Source organism: Homarus americanus, unplaced genomic scaffold (assembly GCF_018991925.1).
Source record: "Homarus americanus isolate GMGI-L3 unplaced genomic scaffold, GMGI_Hamer_2.0 scaffold24694, whole genome shotgun sequence".
Lineage (NCBI taxonomy): Eukaryota > Metazoa > Arthropoda > Malacostraca > Decapoda > Nephropidae > Homarus > Homarus americanus.
The window spans coordinates 8,348,418-8,364,434 of NW_024732780.1; the positions used below are offsets into that span (position 1 = coordinate 8,348,418).

General features: G+C 42.1%; 1 protein-coding gene across 7 annotated transcripts in view; it reads left to right on the plus strand.

Moving 5' to 3' along the window:
* Window positions 1-16,017, plus strand: part of LOC121869052 (KN motif and ankyrin repeat domain-containing protein 1-like) — a 52,311-nt gene that overhangs the window by 10,895 nt on the left and 25,399 nt on the right. For all 7 annotated transcript variants that reach the window (XR_006089500.1, XM_042370150.1, XM_042370156.1 and 4 more), the window contains one exon: window positions 15,299-15,394. Coding sequence is in view for 6 of the 7 variants with exons in the window: in XM_042370150.1 (XP_042226084.1) it covers window positions 15,346-15,394 (49 nt within the window). In the remaining variant the exon portion in view is untranslated. The remainder of the gene's footprint in view (window positions 1-15,298; window positions 15,395-16,017) is intronic.

The following is a 16,017-nucleotide window of genomic DNA, read 5'->3' on the forward strand; positions in this document are numbered from 1 at the left end:
GCAGCACAATTCACCCGCCTCAGCTGCCGTCTCTTCCACACAGTCATCACTCAGCGTATGACTTTCCATTCTTTTTATTAAATTGCTGGATTAAATATTTTCCATTGTTTAAGGTTTAATTTAATGTTGATATATGAATTATTATAGCTGTGATATCTTTGCCAGAATATATCAAATAAAGTAATATAATAAGAATGTTAAATATTTTCTTTGCTTTACGATTTCACACGATAACGTTATGTTGACTTTGAGCAAATAACTGTGTGTATTTTAAAACACTCACCGCCACACACTTCACCACCTGTTAGGAAGTAATATATCTCCTTGTGTGTTTACCAACTGTTTACTTAATGCTGTGAGTCTTGTATTTTGGGAGGGACTTCAACGTGTATGAAAAAGTGATCCTGTAAGAAAGACGTCATCAAGTTTCCCGCGTGTTCCTCGTTGCTGGGTTTGTTTACATGCCAACAGCTGACGCCGGGTGGTGGCTGGGGAGAGGGGGGGGGTTATGTTTACAAGTCATTTAACCTAACAAATTGGATATTTCCACTTATTATTTTTTTTTACAGTATTTTATTCAAGTTGATTAATAAAGAGTTTGATTATTCTTAAGGTTAACTAGAACGTGTTGATTAGTGTTTACGGGAAGGCCATGGTTGTCTAATACATAACACAGACGCCGTCACCACCATTGCTTACCTTTCCTCTCCAAAACAACAATAAAATACAGAGGTGTGAATTACCCAAGCTTTTATGTGACAAGTCTTAGACATTTAATTGTAATCGTGGGAGATAGGTGGATAGAGATAGTCATAGGAGATAGCCGTTGGAGATAGGCCACTACCATGTTCACACTACCAGTAAAACATAAGAGCGGCTACAGGCGTCCTTCACCACATCATATTGGGAGACGTGTCCTGGGGGAGGGGGTGTTGGGCTGCCATGCTCAGTGTTTACCGTAATGCTAACCTAACCTAACACTGACCTACGCTAACCTAACCCCCCAGGTAACGACAGGGTGTTTAATAATCTGGTGAAATAAGCTGGGGTGGCTAATCTTCAGGTGACCCGTAGTGTTGATGTTAGGATACCGATGACATTTTGTTTGTTTGTCATTGTCTGTGTATATGTTTTTATGTCTGTTTTTTGTTTGTATACCTGTAATGTTAGTCGTTTGCATTTGTGTGTGTGTGTGTGATAACCTGTTTACCTGTCAGCCATAAATGAATACCTCACACCTTTCCCGTCTCCACCTGGCCACACCTGCCTCTGTCTGTCTGTATGTATGTATGTATGTATGTATGTATGTATGTATGTATGTATGTATGTACAGCTGGCATGGTACCCCCTACTCACACCCCACCCCAACCCCCCTTTAGTGTCATGTTTACCTCCTAATTAACGCTAAATTGCTCACCTGTTGTCATAAACAGTTGCAACAGGTACGCAATTGAGGAACATCGGCATCTAATTGGATGAAACTCTAATCACCAGCAAGAGATGATTGGTAGTTAATTTCTTTCTCTTGCGCTATTTTGATTTGTTTACGTCTCGTCTCTCACAGCCAATCAGAGGCGTTCGTTCTCCCAGTCAATACCTGTTGTTTATATCTGTACATGGCAGCAGGGGACCAGACTAAGGCCGCCATCTTGGTATACTTCATTTGTTTTGGGGATTTACTGCCCTCTAGCGGCCATATTCAGCATTACTTGTTATCAATAAACACCTGTGATATTACATGCTAAGTTATTTGGGTTAGGTTAGGCCTCGAAGTATATTATTATTATTATTATTATTATTATCCTCCTCCTCCTCACCATCACCCACACTCATTTAACACCACACAACCAACCCCCATCCCCCTCCCTCACAACAACCCCTACCTCTGGCCCATCACCATAACTACCACTCCCCCATTACCCCCATGATCGGCTAGGGAACGCGTTAAATAATGGGTGTTTGGTCTTGTTATGGGACGACCTCAGGGACCACACGCCATAAAAGAGGACCACAGAATTTTTAGGTCCGTCAGTTTGGGACACGTTAAGAGGGTGAGTTTTTGTCCGGGTTGGTGTGGGATTTAGGCCAGTTATCCCTTGTCCTCTCCCACGCCTCCGTTTTCTTTAATAGATTACGGGTTTGTTTATTTTCTGTTTGTTTATTAATTGATTTATTTGTTTGTCTAAGTTTATTATTATTATTATTATTATTATTATTATTATTTCGGTACACTTGAAGACATACTAGAACAGATACAAACGTAATAATACACACACAATGATTGGCGAATATGTGTGTGTGTGTGTGTGTGTGTGTGTGTGTGTGTGTGTGTGTGTGTGTGTGTGTGTGTGTGTGTACAACGCCTTGTCCATATTAGGCGCCTCCACACACACACATATATGTCACAATACACCTGTCAGTACTTGTCTCTACACTTCACACACATCAGTCCCCACACCTGTTACAACTACCCTCCACATCTGTCAATATATCCTCTCAACACACACACACACACACACACACACGCAGAAAGAACCAGATACGCATACCTGTGTTGCCCACAGGTGTGTACAGGGAGGTACAGGTATAAGATAACTTGTCTCAACCATCCAGACACCTTTTTACCTGTCGAGTTGAAAGTAAGTAACCCGCACCTGCTATGTTGGTGTTGTGTTCATACCTCACCCTAATGTACACCTGGGTGATGGTGATGAGGTGTGGTGATGAGGTGTGGTGATGATGGTGAGGTGTGGTGATGATGGTGATGGTAAAATTGGTAATAATAATAATAATAATAATCCTGATATTATTTGTACTATTATTATTAAAATTACCAAGGCCACAATTAGTCTAAGTAGTCTGTTTATTAATTATATAGCAGTAGTAGTAGTAGTAGTAGTAGTAGTAGTCGTCGTCGTAGTAGTAGTAGTAGGAGGAGGAGGAGGGTGATGCCCCCAGTAGGTTATGTATCAGAGGCTTGGCCAGGCCGCCCACACCAAACATGGGCGCCACACACACACACACACACACGATGGTTTAAGTTATTTTCCTCGCCGGTTTAAACCATCGTCCTCAAAGGGTTAAATCGTCTCAAGGGAATTCGATCACTGAACATATTGAAGGGGGAGGTAGGAGGTAGGGGGAGGGGGGTAGGGGGGATGTGTGATAGGTAGGGGATGGCGTTACTTCCTCATGATTGAACAATCCCAACCTGAATCCCAACCCTAGCCTAGAGAGGTGAGAGAGAGAAAAGTCGATGCAGAGGACGACACACACACACACACACACACACACACAATACATGGTATCCCTTACCTTTGAATCTCTCTCTCTCTCTCTCTCTCTCTCTACACCACCGTCAGCAACACAGTATTATGATTTGCTTTAATGATGTCTGTCTGTCTGAGAGAAAGAAAGAACTCAACAACAACAGTGTAGAGAGAGAGAGAGAGAGAGAGAGAATAATTAATCACCTCCGTCTTCCTTATTCCATCTTTTATTTACATAATTTTACTCCATTTTCTATCTATTTCTGAAGTCATACTACCTCCCCTCTCAATTCTCCTCCTTCTGACGGTGTGCGTTGGTCATCAATCTTGTTTATTTCTTCCACGTTCCCATAACACTGACGTCGTCAAAAACCACAGCCGACGTCATCACTTCCTCAGCAATGACGTAATCTATTTCCTTCCAGAGCCGATGTCACCACTTCCTCTCTCTGTCTGTCTGTCTGTCTGTCTGTCTCTGTTTAATATTTACCTGTTGATCGTAATAAACACCTGTCTATGAGTCTGTTTACGTCTGTCCGTCTGTTTACGTCTATCCGTCTGTTTACGTCTGTCCGTCTGTTTATGTCTGTCCGTCTGTCCGTCTGTTTACGTCTGTCTGTCCGTTAGTCTGTTTACTCCCTGATAAACAAGAACTAACTAAATATTGTCTTTAGAGTATTAAACATTAACTAAAAACTGGAAAACCTTGACGATAATGTTAAGTGTGTGTTAAGTGTGTGGTAAGTGTGTTAGCAAGTGTGTGGTAAGTGTGTTAAGTGTGTTAGCAAGTGTTAAGTGTGTGTTAAGTGAGTGTTAGGGTGTGTTAAGTGTGTGTTAAGTGTGTTAGCAAGTGTTAAGTGTGTGTTAAGTGAGTGTTAGTATGTGTGAAGTGTGTTAGGGTGTGTTAAGTGTGTTAGGGTGTGTTGTGACCTCGATGTTGTCCCTCAGTAAACACCAGGTGGGCGGGGCTAACACACACACACACACACTAACCAATCACAGTCGAGATGCCATAAAATTCAACCAATGGCCTTTACGGATGAGGCTCACGACGCACCAATGGCCTTCTAGCATCAACCACAGTCAAGGACCAATGAAATCTGACTTGTAATTACAGCTGACCAATCACGTACTAGATAAATTCTGGGTTGAAATAAAGGAGAGATAGCCGACCAATCAGGTGAGAGAAGGTCACGAAGCAGGAGTGTTAGAACCAATGGGCGGCTGACACTGGTGAGAGGCAGCCAATCAGGTGGCAGGGAAACACGAGGCATGATTGACGAAGTGATAAGCATTACTGAGGAGTGAGGAATGTGTGTGTGTGTGTGTGTGTGTGTGTGTGCGCGTGCGTGCGTGTGTGTGTGTGTGTGTGTGTGTGTGATATGTTTTATTAATGGTGGTGATGGTGGCCGGCCTTCACCACCACCTTACCTGGTCACCCCCCCCTAACCTAACCTAACCATCACACACACAGGACAGGTGCAACCATCTCAGGTGTGTTTATTCATTCTTGGCCAAAAATATTCTGAAGAACCTGGGCGTGACGAGTCGACCAATCACCTTCAGGGGAAACTCTGCAAGGGAACCAATAGGAGAGTTGTATTAATATCACTCGACCAATCACCTTCAAGGGAAATTACACGGTGGACCAATAGACAGGTGGTATTTTTTTTTTCTTTAAGTAAACTATCACATAACGAAGACATGGTTACACCTGGCTCTCCTGACAGGTAGGGTGGTGTCGTGGTTTAACCTTACGTATAAACCAGGACAACTACGGCACAACTGAATGGGTTATGTTATGCTACAAGGGGAGGATCCTGCACCAAATTAGGATAACTCACCCCCTTCCCTTACCCTTTGCGGCCTCCCACCTATGCTCCCCCTCCCTCCCTCCCTCCCTTTCCCACCCCCTTTGCTCTCGACAACTTCCTCCACTTCCTGCAGCGTGTGGCTACCTGGCGGTCGTGGGGAACACCTCAGGCTGACCACAACACTGCCCACCACCACACCACACACCACACCACTACCACACCACCGCCACAACCACCACACCCTACAACCACACCACCACCACACTACCGCCACACCACCACCACACACCACTACCACACCACACCACCACACCACCACCACCACACTACCACACCTTCACCCCACCTAGATAGATATTTGACCTTACTGCTTCATGAGTCATTAAATCAGATAAGCAACTGTCTGTATCGCCGTCGTCCACCTGTTGAGTACCTCCTTAATTAACCTGTAAATATTAACTGATTATATTCGAAGGTGTTCTTAATGTTTCTTACCTTAATTAATTATTATTTATTTAATCATAATTTATTGTATTTGTTATGATTAGTTAGGGGATAGTATTAGTACTGGGTTCAGGGTTCAGGGTTCGAAAGTTTAGGGTCCGGGATTCAGGTTCAGAGTGTAAGGGTTCAGTCGCGGGTTCTATAACGTGATTGACGTGTTGTTGTGGTTACTGAAGGGGGGGGGGAGGAGGAGGGGTGAGAAATAACCACCATCCCCTCTTCTACATCTCCCCCCCCCCCTCTACGGTGACCTTTAACCTGTTGGATAGGACGAGACAGTGAGGGACCTTGTCATTGGCCAGTCACATGATCCAATGGGTGACGTCAGGATAAGACAACCTGCCTCACCTTATGATTTACGGTTCAGTATCCTCAAAAAAGCTCCTAAGTTATTTTTTTCTCGTAAATTAGTCAAGGGAAGACACGCCTAATTAATTTTGTAACTAATTATTGGGTTAAATTATTTTATTTGGTTGTTATAAATGTTTTGTTTATAGTCGTTCAATTGTTTTTTTTTGTTATATTCTCTTGAGTGTATGAATGTTCTCTCTCTCTCTCTCTCTCTCTCTCTCTCTCTCTCTCTCTCTCTCTCTTTAAAGTTCGTGAGCCGCTGACCCAAGTTTGAGTCTATTTTCGACCCTCCCTCCTCTCCCCCCACTCACAGGTAGGATGCATGTGCCCCCAGGCCTTCCGTTTTACCTGCCTACCTGGTGAATGGTAATGTGGATCATTAATTGGACGAATACGGGCTTAATGTTCCCACACACCTCTACCACATCCCATACCACACCCTTGTCTGGCCCTACCACACCCTTTACCACACCACACACTAACATGGGTGTCAGTTATCGTCCACTCTGTAAATAGATTACTGTTTACTACGTTAATTAAACCTCTGTCTCTCTCTGTCTGTGTAGTGAGAGACAGTACAGGTACACAGAGGTAAGGGGGTACAGACTACGATGCCACAAGCACCTTAGCGACACTACCTGGCACTACTCATATGACGTCACAAGGCACCATACTAGGATATTGCTAGTAGTGATTCCTGCTACACCCCTCACACACCTGTTACACCTCTCACACACCTGTTACACCTCTCCCACACCTGCTACACCTCTTCCACACCTGCTACACCCCTCCCACACCTGCTACACCCCTCCCACACCTGCTACACCCCTCCCACACCTGCTACACCCCTCCCACACCTGTTACACCTCTCCCACACCTGCTACACCTCTTCCACACCTGCTACACCTCTTCCACACCTGCTACATCCCACCCACACCTGCTACACCTCTTCCACACCTGCTACATCCCACCCACACCTGCTACGCCTCCCACCTGCTACACACCTCCCACACCTGCTACACCCCTCCCACACCTGCTACACCTCTCACACACCTGCTACACCTCTCCCACACCTGCTACGCCTCCCACATCTGCAAGGTTTTGGAGGTCTGCCTTCGGGTGTAAGATAAGAAACCGGTTTTTGTGGTGTAGGTGAGCGGCCGAGTGTGGTATGTACACACACACACACACACACACACACACACACACACTACACAAGTTGGAGTACTGGTGATATGAAGACCACTATGCCTACATACATACATACATACATGCATACATACATACATGCATACATACATACATACATACATACTGTCCAATGTTGTTTTAATGTTAAGAGTAATGCCTAGAGGGGGAGTATTTGCTGTGGGCGGGTGGGCGGGTATGAGTGGGCGGATTGGTGGGTGGGTGTGAGTGATTGGGTTGGTAGGCGTAAGTGGGCGGGTGTGAGTCGATAGGGGGGTAGGAATGGGTGGGTGGGTGGATGGGCGTGGGCGGCCAATGTTGTCATATAAACATTGTTGTTATGATGTGTTTCAGAGTGACGGGTTGAACAGCTGGTGGGGCCATACTGTGGTAGTTGTGGTGGTGGTGGTGGTAGTAGTGGTAGTGGAGGTGGTTGTGGTGGTAGTGGTTGTAGTAGTGGTGGTGGTAGTGGAGGTAGTTGTGGTGGTAGTAGTGGTGGTTGTAGTAGTGGTAGTTGTGGTGGTTGTGGTGGTAGTGGTTGTAGTAGTGGTGGTGGTGGTAGTTGTGGTAGTGTTAGTTGTGGTGGTTGTGGTAGTTGTGGTAGTGGTGTGTGTGTGTGTGTGTGGTTAATGTCGTGAGGGTGTGTGTTAATGTACCGTGTTAAGGTCGCTCGCTGGTTAAGGAGAGGTTAATGTGTTATGGGTCGTTTGTTTTTACGACCTGAGAGAGAGAGAGAGAGAGAGAGACCAAATATTGAATTATTCTTAACCTTCCACTCCTTCTCGTCTTCTCCTTTATCATTATCAACATTCTCCTCATTCTCTCTCACTTTCACACTTCTCATGGACAATCTCTCTCTCTCTCTCTCTCCTCCTCTCTCTCTCTCTCTGTGTCATTCTTGGTCAGTCGTGCAGAGAATTCCATTTCTACTTTATTTTTAGGAAGGTGAGGGGAGGGGGGTGAGAGAGTGGGGTATGGGGGGTGATGGCGGTGGTAGTGGTGATGGTGGTAGGTTGTAGTAGTGGTAGTGGACGATTACACACACACACACACACGTCACGAAACAAGATAAAAATCAGTACTTCCGGCCACTGCACTCACCTGTGTCAATAGAGAAAGTGTGTGGGGTCTCTCTCTCTCTCTCTCTCTCTCTCTCTCTCTCTCTCTCTCTCTAATTGTGTATGTATGTATGTGTACGTCTGATGGTTGCATTATGAGAGAGAGATATACACACACACACGCCAGGTGGTGCTGAATGAAGCGTGGGTCAAAGGGTGTGGGCGTGAGGGTGTGGGCGGAGAAACCTGAACCCTTGGATAATGTCCTTACACACACACACACGCGCGCGCGCACTTACATACATACATACATATAATAACAAAATAAAAACTTAATAACAAAAATATTATTACTTTTACTACTACGAGTTTTGTGTTTACCTCCTCCTCTTCTCTCTACCTTTTCTTCTCTTCCCCTTCTTCCTTCCTCCTCTCCTCTACTAAGACTAACTCATAAATCCTTACCTTACTATTTAACCTCATTGTGTTAGTGGTAGTGAGCGAGACGTGGCGGTAAAGACGACAAACATTCAACTCAAACCTCGCCATTATGTTCAGGAATTTGGCGCGGCATTGAAATTACTGATAAATATATACCGATTTCTTTGTTTTATTCGTAGATAATTTATAAATAATTCATTTTAGGTGTAAGTCAGTTTATGTTAAGTTTGTTTGTCTCACAGGAAGTGTTTATAAAATAAGAACTTTCTGGTATAAATTGTTCGCTTACATTAAAAATCAGGTCCAGCCGTCCCACGCCCCGCCCACTCCTCGCCTACGTCACCCATGCATCTCATTCCATGGCCTTGACACTGACTTCGTAGCACATGGCGTTGCTAAATTTAGTAATTTACATATTTGCTTTTCTAAATCTTGGAAGGTTATATTCTAACTATTTAATTGTACTATTATCATTAGAATTTGTTTGATGAATACTTTCCTTGGTAGGTCTGGACGGAAATATGTTTATCTTTGGAGAAACGAACAAGCGTGGATAATGTGCGAGAGTCAAGACCAAAACACTGGACGGCGGCGGCTTGTGAGTAAAGAGACGCATGACTGGTGATGACAGCCATAATCCAGGGCTTTGTGCTACGACCTTTATACTCTGTTGAGATGAGAATTTGCGTCGAGGTGAAGGTGTTACAATGTGTGTTGGCGCTTGTTATCATCACACATAATGGTTTCAACTCGTTTCCATGGCTTGGTTTGGTAGTCTAATGAAAGCCATCTTTAACTGACTGACAGACCAACCTGCTGAGAGATTTTATCCACATATTAAAGTTTTTTCTTCTGTAGTAATACGTTCAAAGTTAATATTAGTTAAACTTACCTGAACTGATTTACCCTACCCTAACCAAACGTCAATTCAATTTTATCCAATGAATAAATTTTGCCCCAACAACACTAGCCGTTCACACTCTCTGAAAGCTGTGAACGTTTCCTGTGAGCTGGTCTTACTCAAGGCTCGTTCTACTGCACTGTATTATGAGTCATTTACACCAGCTTACTCAACAGTCTCACGGTGGGAGATATCTCAAATAACAGGATAATATTTTACACGTAAGACCAAACTGTAGATGGTTTCACAAACTAACTTAAGTTAAATTTACCTTCTTAAACACAAGGGTGGATTAATTTAAGCTAAGTCATGTTTACGTTAAGTAGTGTTAGCAAAGACGCATTACCTAGGCTATTTTTGACCCTCAGTTGCCCAGCGTAGTTCACCTCTGACGCAAATAACCAACGCTGCCAAAAAAATCATTGACAGGAGCGGTGGTGCCAGTGCTTGACATGGGGAAGGGGTGCCAGTCTAGTTGTCAGGGGGGAAATGGTGCCACTCTGGTTGACATTGGGAGTGAGTGCCAATTTCTGGGTAACAGTATTCAACGTGTTCTAAAAATATTACACTGACGGGCGCTTGTTGTTTAGTGAGATACAGAGAGAGAGAGAGAGAGAGTATAGGGTTATCATGTATCGTGTTGCTCGGCTGTCTACTCTCAACAACTGGGTATATGGCAGAGAAATACTATCCTAGCACCTCCTTTCCTTCTATTCCTTCTTCCTTCTTCCTCCTCCTTCCTGTTTTTCTTTCCTCCTCTTCTCTCTCCTCTTCCTCCCCCTTCTTATTTTCTTTTTCTCCTCTTTTGCTTCATCTTCTTAATCTTCCTCTTCCTACTCTTCCTCATTGTCTTCCTCATCTTTTCCTTTTTCCTCCTCCTCTTCCTAGCAGAATCAGAGATGACTTAACCTAACCTAACCTACCTAGACCCGAGGGAAAGGAAGGTCACCTGTTAATTATGAGATCACGAGGTCAATAATGTCGCATATCACACACCTTTAATGAGGCAGGTAAGATGATGCAGGTGGGTTCATGATGACACCTGTTGGTATATGGAGTCAAGTAATTGGTTGTTAGTGTTGCTCTATAAACCAGGGTCGTTGTATAGGCGTTTCCGTGTTGTGTATTGCTGGTGGTGTCTGATAATGTGTGTTTGTATGTTTTTTAAGCCATCGTGATGAGTTGTTTTTTGTTATGTGATTAAGGATGAATTGGTAATGGTTGATATATTAATGGGTAAAACTAAGGGTAGGGGGGCCAGGGGAAGACACCATCTGGCGGTAGGATTGGTAAACACACTCCTGAAATGTTTACAGTAGAGGGCTGTGGTCACCAACCCCCAGACATTTTCATTCTCGTCTAAGTAAACAAATAGTGAGATTGTGTGTTTTGACAACTTCATATTACAACCTAACCTAACCTAACCTATGATGATTATACTGAATAAATAACTATATGTGGTTGTCTGTCTGTCTGTCTATCTGTTAATTTGTCTACCTGTTAATTTGTCTACCTGTTAATTTGTCTACCTGTTAATTTGTCTACCTGTTCGCCATCTGTTTTTATGTTGTATGTGTTGAATTAGGTTGAACTGGTTTGACGAGTTGAGCAAAAAAAAAAATCTCTCTCTCTCTCTCTCTCTCTCTCTCTCTCTCTCTCTCTCTCAGCAAGGGATCGGAAAATCTCTCACACTCTACCACTAGTGATCGTCCGGCCTTGTGTGTGTGGGCTAACTTTATCTCACATCCTGCTATTACAATCGTCTATGGAAGTTGTCTTTGTGAGCCCTCTCTCGTCCTAGACCTTGTGAGCTATTTCTCTCATTCTAGACCCGTGTGAGCTAATTATGTGAGCTATTTCTCTCATTCTAGACCCGTGTGAGCTATTTCTACCCCTTGGTGTTCCCAGCTGTAGGCGTGTGGGTGTTTAGCATTCATAGGTTGGTTTGTGAGCTGGTTCTTGGGGGTGGTAGTGGTGGTTGGGGGGAGCTGTCTTGGTACCAGTTTAATTTTACCTGTCACGTTACGTCATCACCTCATCCGTGACGTCATGAAATATTAAATTGACGTGTGAGTTGCCAAGTTGGCGCGTTATTTTTGTTTTTGTCGTCAGCTGTTTGTGTGACGCTCCCTGATGAACGGGCCAGTGTGCTTGTTGACTGTGGTTGTTGTTATTGTGTTTGTTTACTGTTATTATTAATTTATTGTGATTTAATGTCATTGCTGCTGTAATTTACTATTATTTTGATGTGTCATTGTTATTTATTTATTTATTTTTAGTTTTAGGGATTACTTATTCATATTTAAATCCTAATCGGACAAAATCGCACCATTATCCCACAAGATTAGGTTAGATTAGGTTAAATCAAGTCAGGTCAGGTTAAATGACAAGTTAAATACACTATTAATATCGATTAGCTAAGGTATAGATTAATTTAACATCATAATAACGAACACCTTCACTCCAGCTCCTGTACGATATCTTTGAATTATCGTACGTCTATAAACAGCAACAACACTGAACTGAACACAAACGTCGAGAACCCGGCATATATAACATTACTTTATGACCTTTACTGTTCAGTTTGTTCAGTAAAATGCGCCAATGAACGAGAGAAAGAATGCGGATTTAGTTACCGTATGTATTGGAGTGGTCAGGTTATCGTACTCAAGGGGTTAAGTTGTCGTACTCGAGGGGTTAAGTTATCGTACCCAAGGGGTTAAATTATCGTACTCAAAAGGTTATCGTACTCGAGTGGCTAAGTTATCGTTCTCAAGAGGTTAAGTTATCGTCCTCACGGGACTAAATCGTACTAAGGAAGTTATCTTACTTAAAGTGTTATCATCACACTATGTGGAGGCTGTACACCGGTAGTGGATCACACACACACACACACTAGGTGGAGACTCATGGTGTTCATGAATATTCAGTGCAGGAGCGAGGTAGTAAAGGGAGGTCTGCTCACCTGTTTTTTGTAGAGAGACTGAGAGAGAGAATCCTGGCTAGTGTGGGTGTAACTCGTGATCTGTGTAAGGAGTCTACGTTATACATTGGTACCTGACGAATCATAAACTATCAAGGGTCTACACACACACACACGGGTCCTCTGATGGTGTATGTTTGTTATGACTCGCAGTAAATATTTTAATAGTTGTGTGTAGTGTAGTTAGTGACCTTCCTTGTGCTCTGCTGGGTGACCTTGGCTGTTGGAGCGCCTTCATGCACAACAACAACACCTATAACAACAATTCGTATGATTATAGCAACAACAACAAAAAAACAATTGCAACAATCAATAACATTAATGATAACAAAAATAACAACAGCAACGCATCAACAACTACAACAAATAACAACTAAGTCTTGATGTTTGACGTAAGCAAACATAGACAGTTGGCTTAAGTCCTGCCAGATAATTTATTTCTTGCAAAATACTAAGTGCATAAATTCTTCCCTCTTCCTGTCGTAAAATCCACAGAGTATTGGGGCATTTATCCAATTGGCATAGTTCAAGGCATCATTCTTCCCTCCATCCCTCCCCAGGCGTCTATAGTTTAAAGGAATGAATATTAAATACGAATAATGGAATCTTTATCAAACTGGGCATTGTTGACGTCCATTTGTTATTGAAGAGTATGTGTGTGTGTGTGTGTGTGTGTGTGTGTGTGTGTGGCGGAAAGGGAAGATTTGATTACACTTTCTACACCTGAGCAGAATAATATGAAGCCATAATAAGGTTTCTCTGTGTGTTAGGGTGGGTCCTGAAATTTGAGCCCCCACAGCCCCTACGAAGACCCATTCTCCATTATTCCAGTCATGTGTAGAAAGTTTGGACCGCCACATTCCTGCGTTTTGTCATGGGAGATGCGGGCTGGTAATGAATGTCGAGTGTAATTACTTTCCATTCATTAAGTTAAGGGGCGTCTACCACAATAGCCAACCCGTAGAACTGTGGTGGTGGGTCATTGTTTGGTATTTAGGGAAGTCTGCAGGAATAATATGACTCGCTTTTAGTAATCATGTCCCAGATATTGGTTAAAGTTTGACAGTTTAGTTATTTACTAAACACCTGTGTCTGGTCGGATCGTAGTTTATTTTAGGAGGGAATATTTACTTTCTGCTCCATAAAATGTAAATAATCTGTAAGGAGACGCATATATGACGATTAAAACCATTGTGGGATATATTTCCTGTGTTTTAAGTTACACAGTGACTTTTTTTCCCTGCTATGAACGTTTGTACAATACGGGTTGCCAGCTAGTAGGTATATATGAGCCTATTCTTGAAGTTCCTATATTTTTGTTAACTAAGATTTGACAATGAATATAATCACTGCAGAAGTTAACATTTTCCTGTTGTAGATATTTTGGTTAGGTTGGTGTTATATCAGTGTTTCGTTTTAAAGTTGGTGTGACCGTAATGGACAGGTGGGGGTGGCAGGCAGGTAACTCCCACCTGTTGTTTACATGAATCAGCTGACGGCGACATCAACGGCCCACGAGTAATGAGGAGGAGCTGCCGAGTGTGGTCTGGTTGGATGGATTTCATAAATATTATCTTTCCCAGGCGATGTATGTAAGTTACTGTGTACATGAGGCAAAATATTCAGCTATGTTAAACCAGGTTCTGATAGTTCCATGTTTTGTACTGAACCTGAGTGGACCAACAAGGTGTGACTAATTGTTATCCTAGTCATGCCAGGTGACCCAAGGTTACCGTAAGATGTAATTAAATGCTAAGCACACCACCTTTTGGGTTAAAGAAGAATACAGCTCTTATAATTAACAGGAATTTTGATGTTTTGGTGTTAAATCTGTTGTTGACTTGGTGTTACAGGTGAATCTTGAGTACGTATTGTGTTAGCCATGAGGAGGAAAGCCTTGCATCCCTAGACACATCATCTTCCAGGGGTTGAAAACTGAGAAAATAGGCATTAGAATAATTGTTTAGATGGGACTTGTCGTACAGGATTGTCACATGATATTTTAGTGTTATGGAGTGAGGGTGTGTGAGGTACTCCAGTAATAACGTGTCTACATTTGTGAACCTTTCATGACTACCTAGCTGTGGTAAACTGGAAATTGATATTGTAATACTATTTTTGTGGCTGTAGTACTTGTATATCTGTATTTGTTGTTCATAATATATTGTAGTTGGTTTTCATCTGGATTTTCATTAAAGTGTTTAGTTTATAGAATATTAATCTGGTGGCAAAGAAAGGAAAATGCCATTGAATATGTTTTAAGTATTAAGCAACCCATGGCCTGGATGCATTTGATGATTTTAATAGAAATTACTGATTAATCTGTATCTTGCAATAGTGAACATTGAACACTGCCACTTTTGTGTACAGTATATAAACACAGTGGTTCAGTCCTGTTCATGTCAGATATATTTTAGTGATGTTTTAAATTACTGATGGTATTGAGACTGTCACCTACTATAGTAGTTTGCACATTATAGATATATTAATGTTTTACCTTCCTATGTCACCAGATTCACTTAATACAAACTATAATAAATATTGTTAATGAAAATCTCAAATAAAACTTAACAATAGTAACAGGAAGAACAGCTGATAAAAAAGGGCCTCTGTGTGAGTCCATCAGAATGTTTCATTGTGATGATTGTGCAGCTAAACATTAACACTATGAGAGGGAATTGATGTGTGCAAGAGGTCAGTGTTATTTACAGTATAGATGAGGCAGTAATGTACACTAATTGAAATGAAGCAATTTTATGTTGAAGCTGATTGTGTCGTTTCTCTCGCAGATGTTAAAGGCGAAAACCGACGTGAAGGTAGACCCAAACCAGCCACGATGAAGACCAACGCTGCAGAATACTTCAGTAGCCTGTCTCCGCTCAAAGGTAAGTCACACAGCCTGGATCATCTAGCTTTCTATAGTCATTTTATTTGACAACCCTAATTAATTAATAAATTCCTACTGTTTTTTAGGTTCATGTTTATTGCACATCCTAATATATAGTAATTATTTAGGGTTCTCCAATGACAAAATGATGCTGTATTGTGGTTTATCTTCTAGGACTGACCAACTTGTTTGGATATTTATGCAATAAGGTTTAGTAGTGGTCCGTAGTCTAGTTTTTCTTCTCCTCTAATTATCAAACCTTATTTAGATTCCCTTTTAGTAATGAAGAAGCCAACTATCAACACTTGTCATACATAAAGTGGAATAACGGTGTTGGGATTCATCAGATTGCACAAAGTGTTACTATTGTAATAAAATATCATGTTCTGGAACATCCTGTGTTTGTATGTTAATTAACTTTCATATGTAAATGATTTGTGGACAATAGCACAGTGTACAGTATGCAAGAGTAATTTTTAAGGCCATACATTGTAAATGTTTTTATTGTACTCCCTTGTCTGTCTGGAGCAAGAAGTTTTAGATGAAAGATAACTTGGATTTTTTTATATATGAAATTTCTTGCAGGTTTCGTCTTACACTTTCCATCAGCATCAGAGTTCA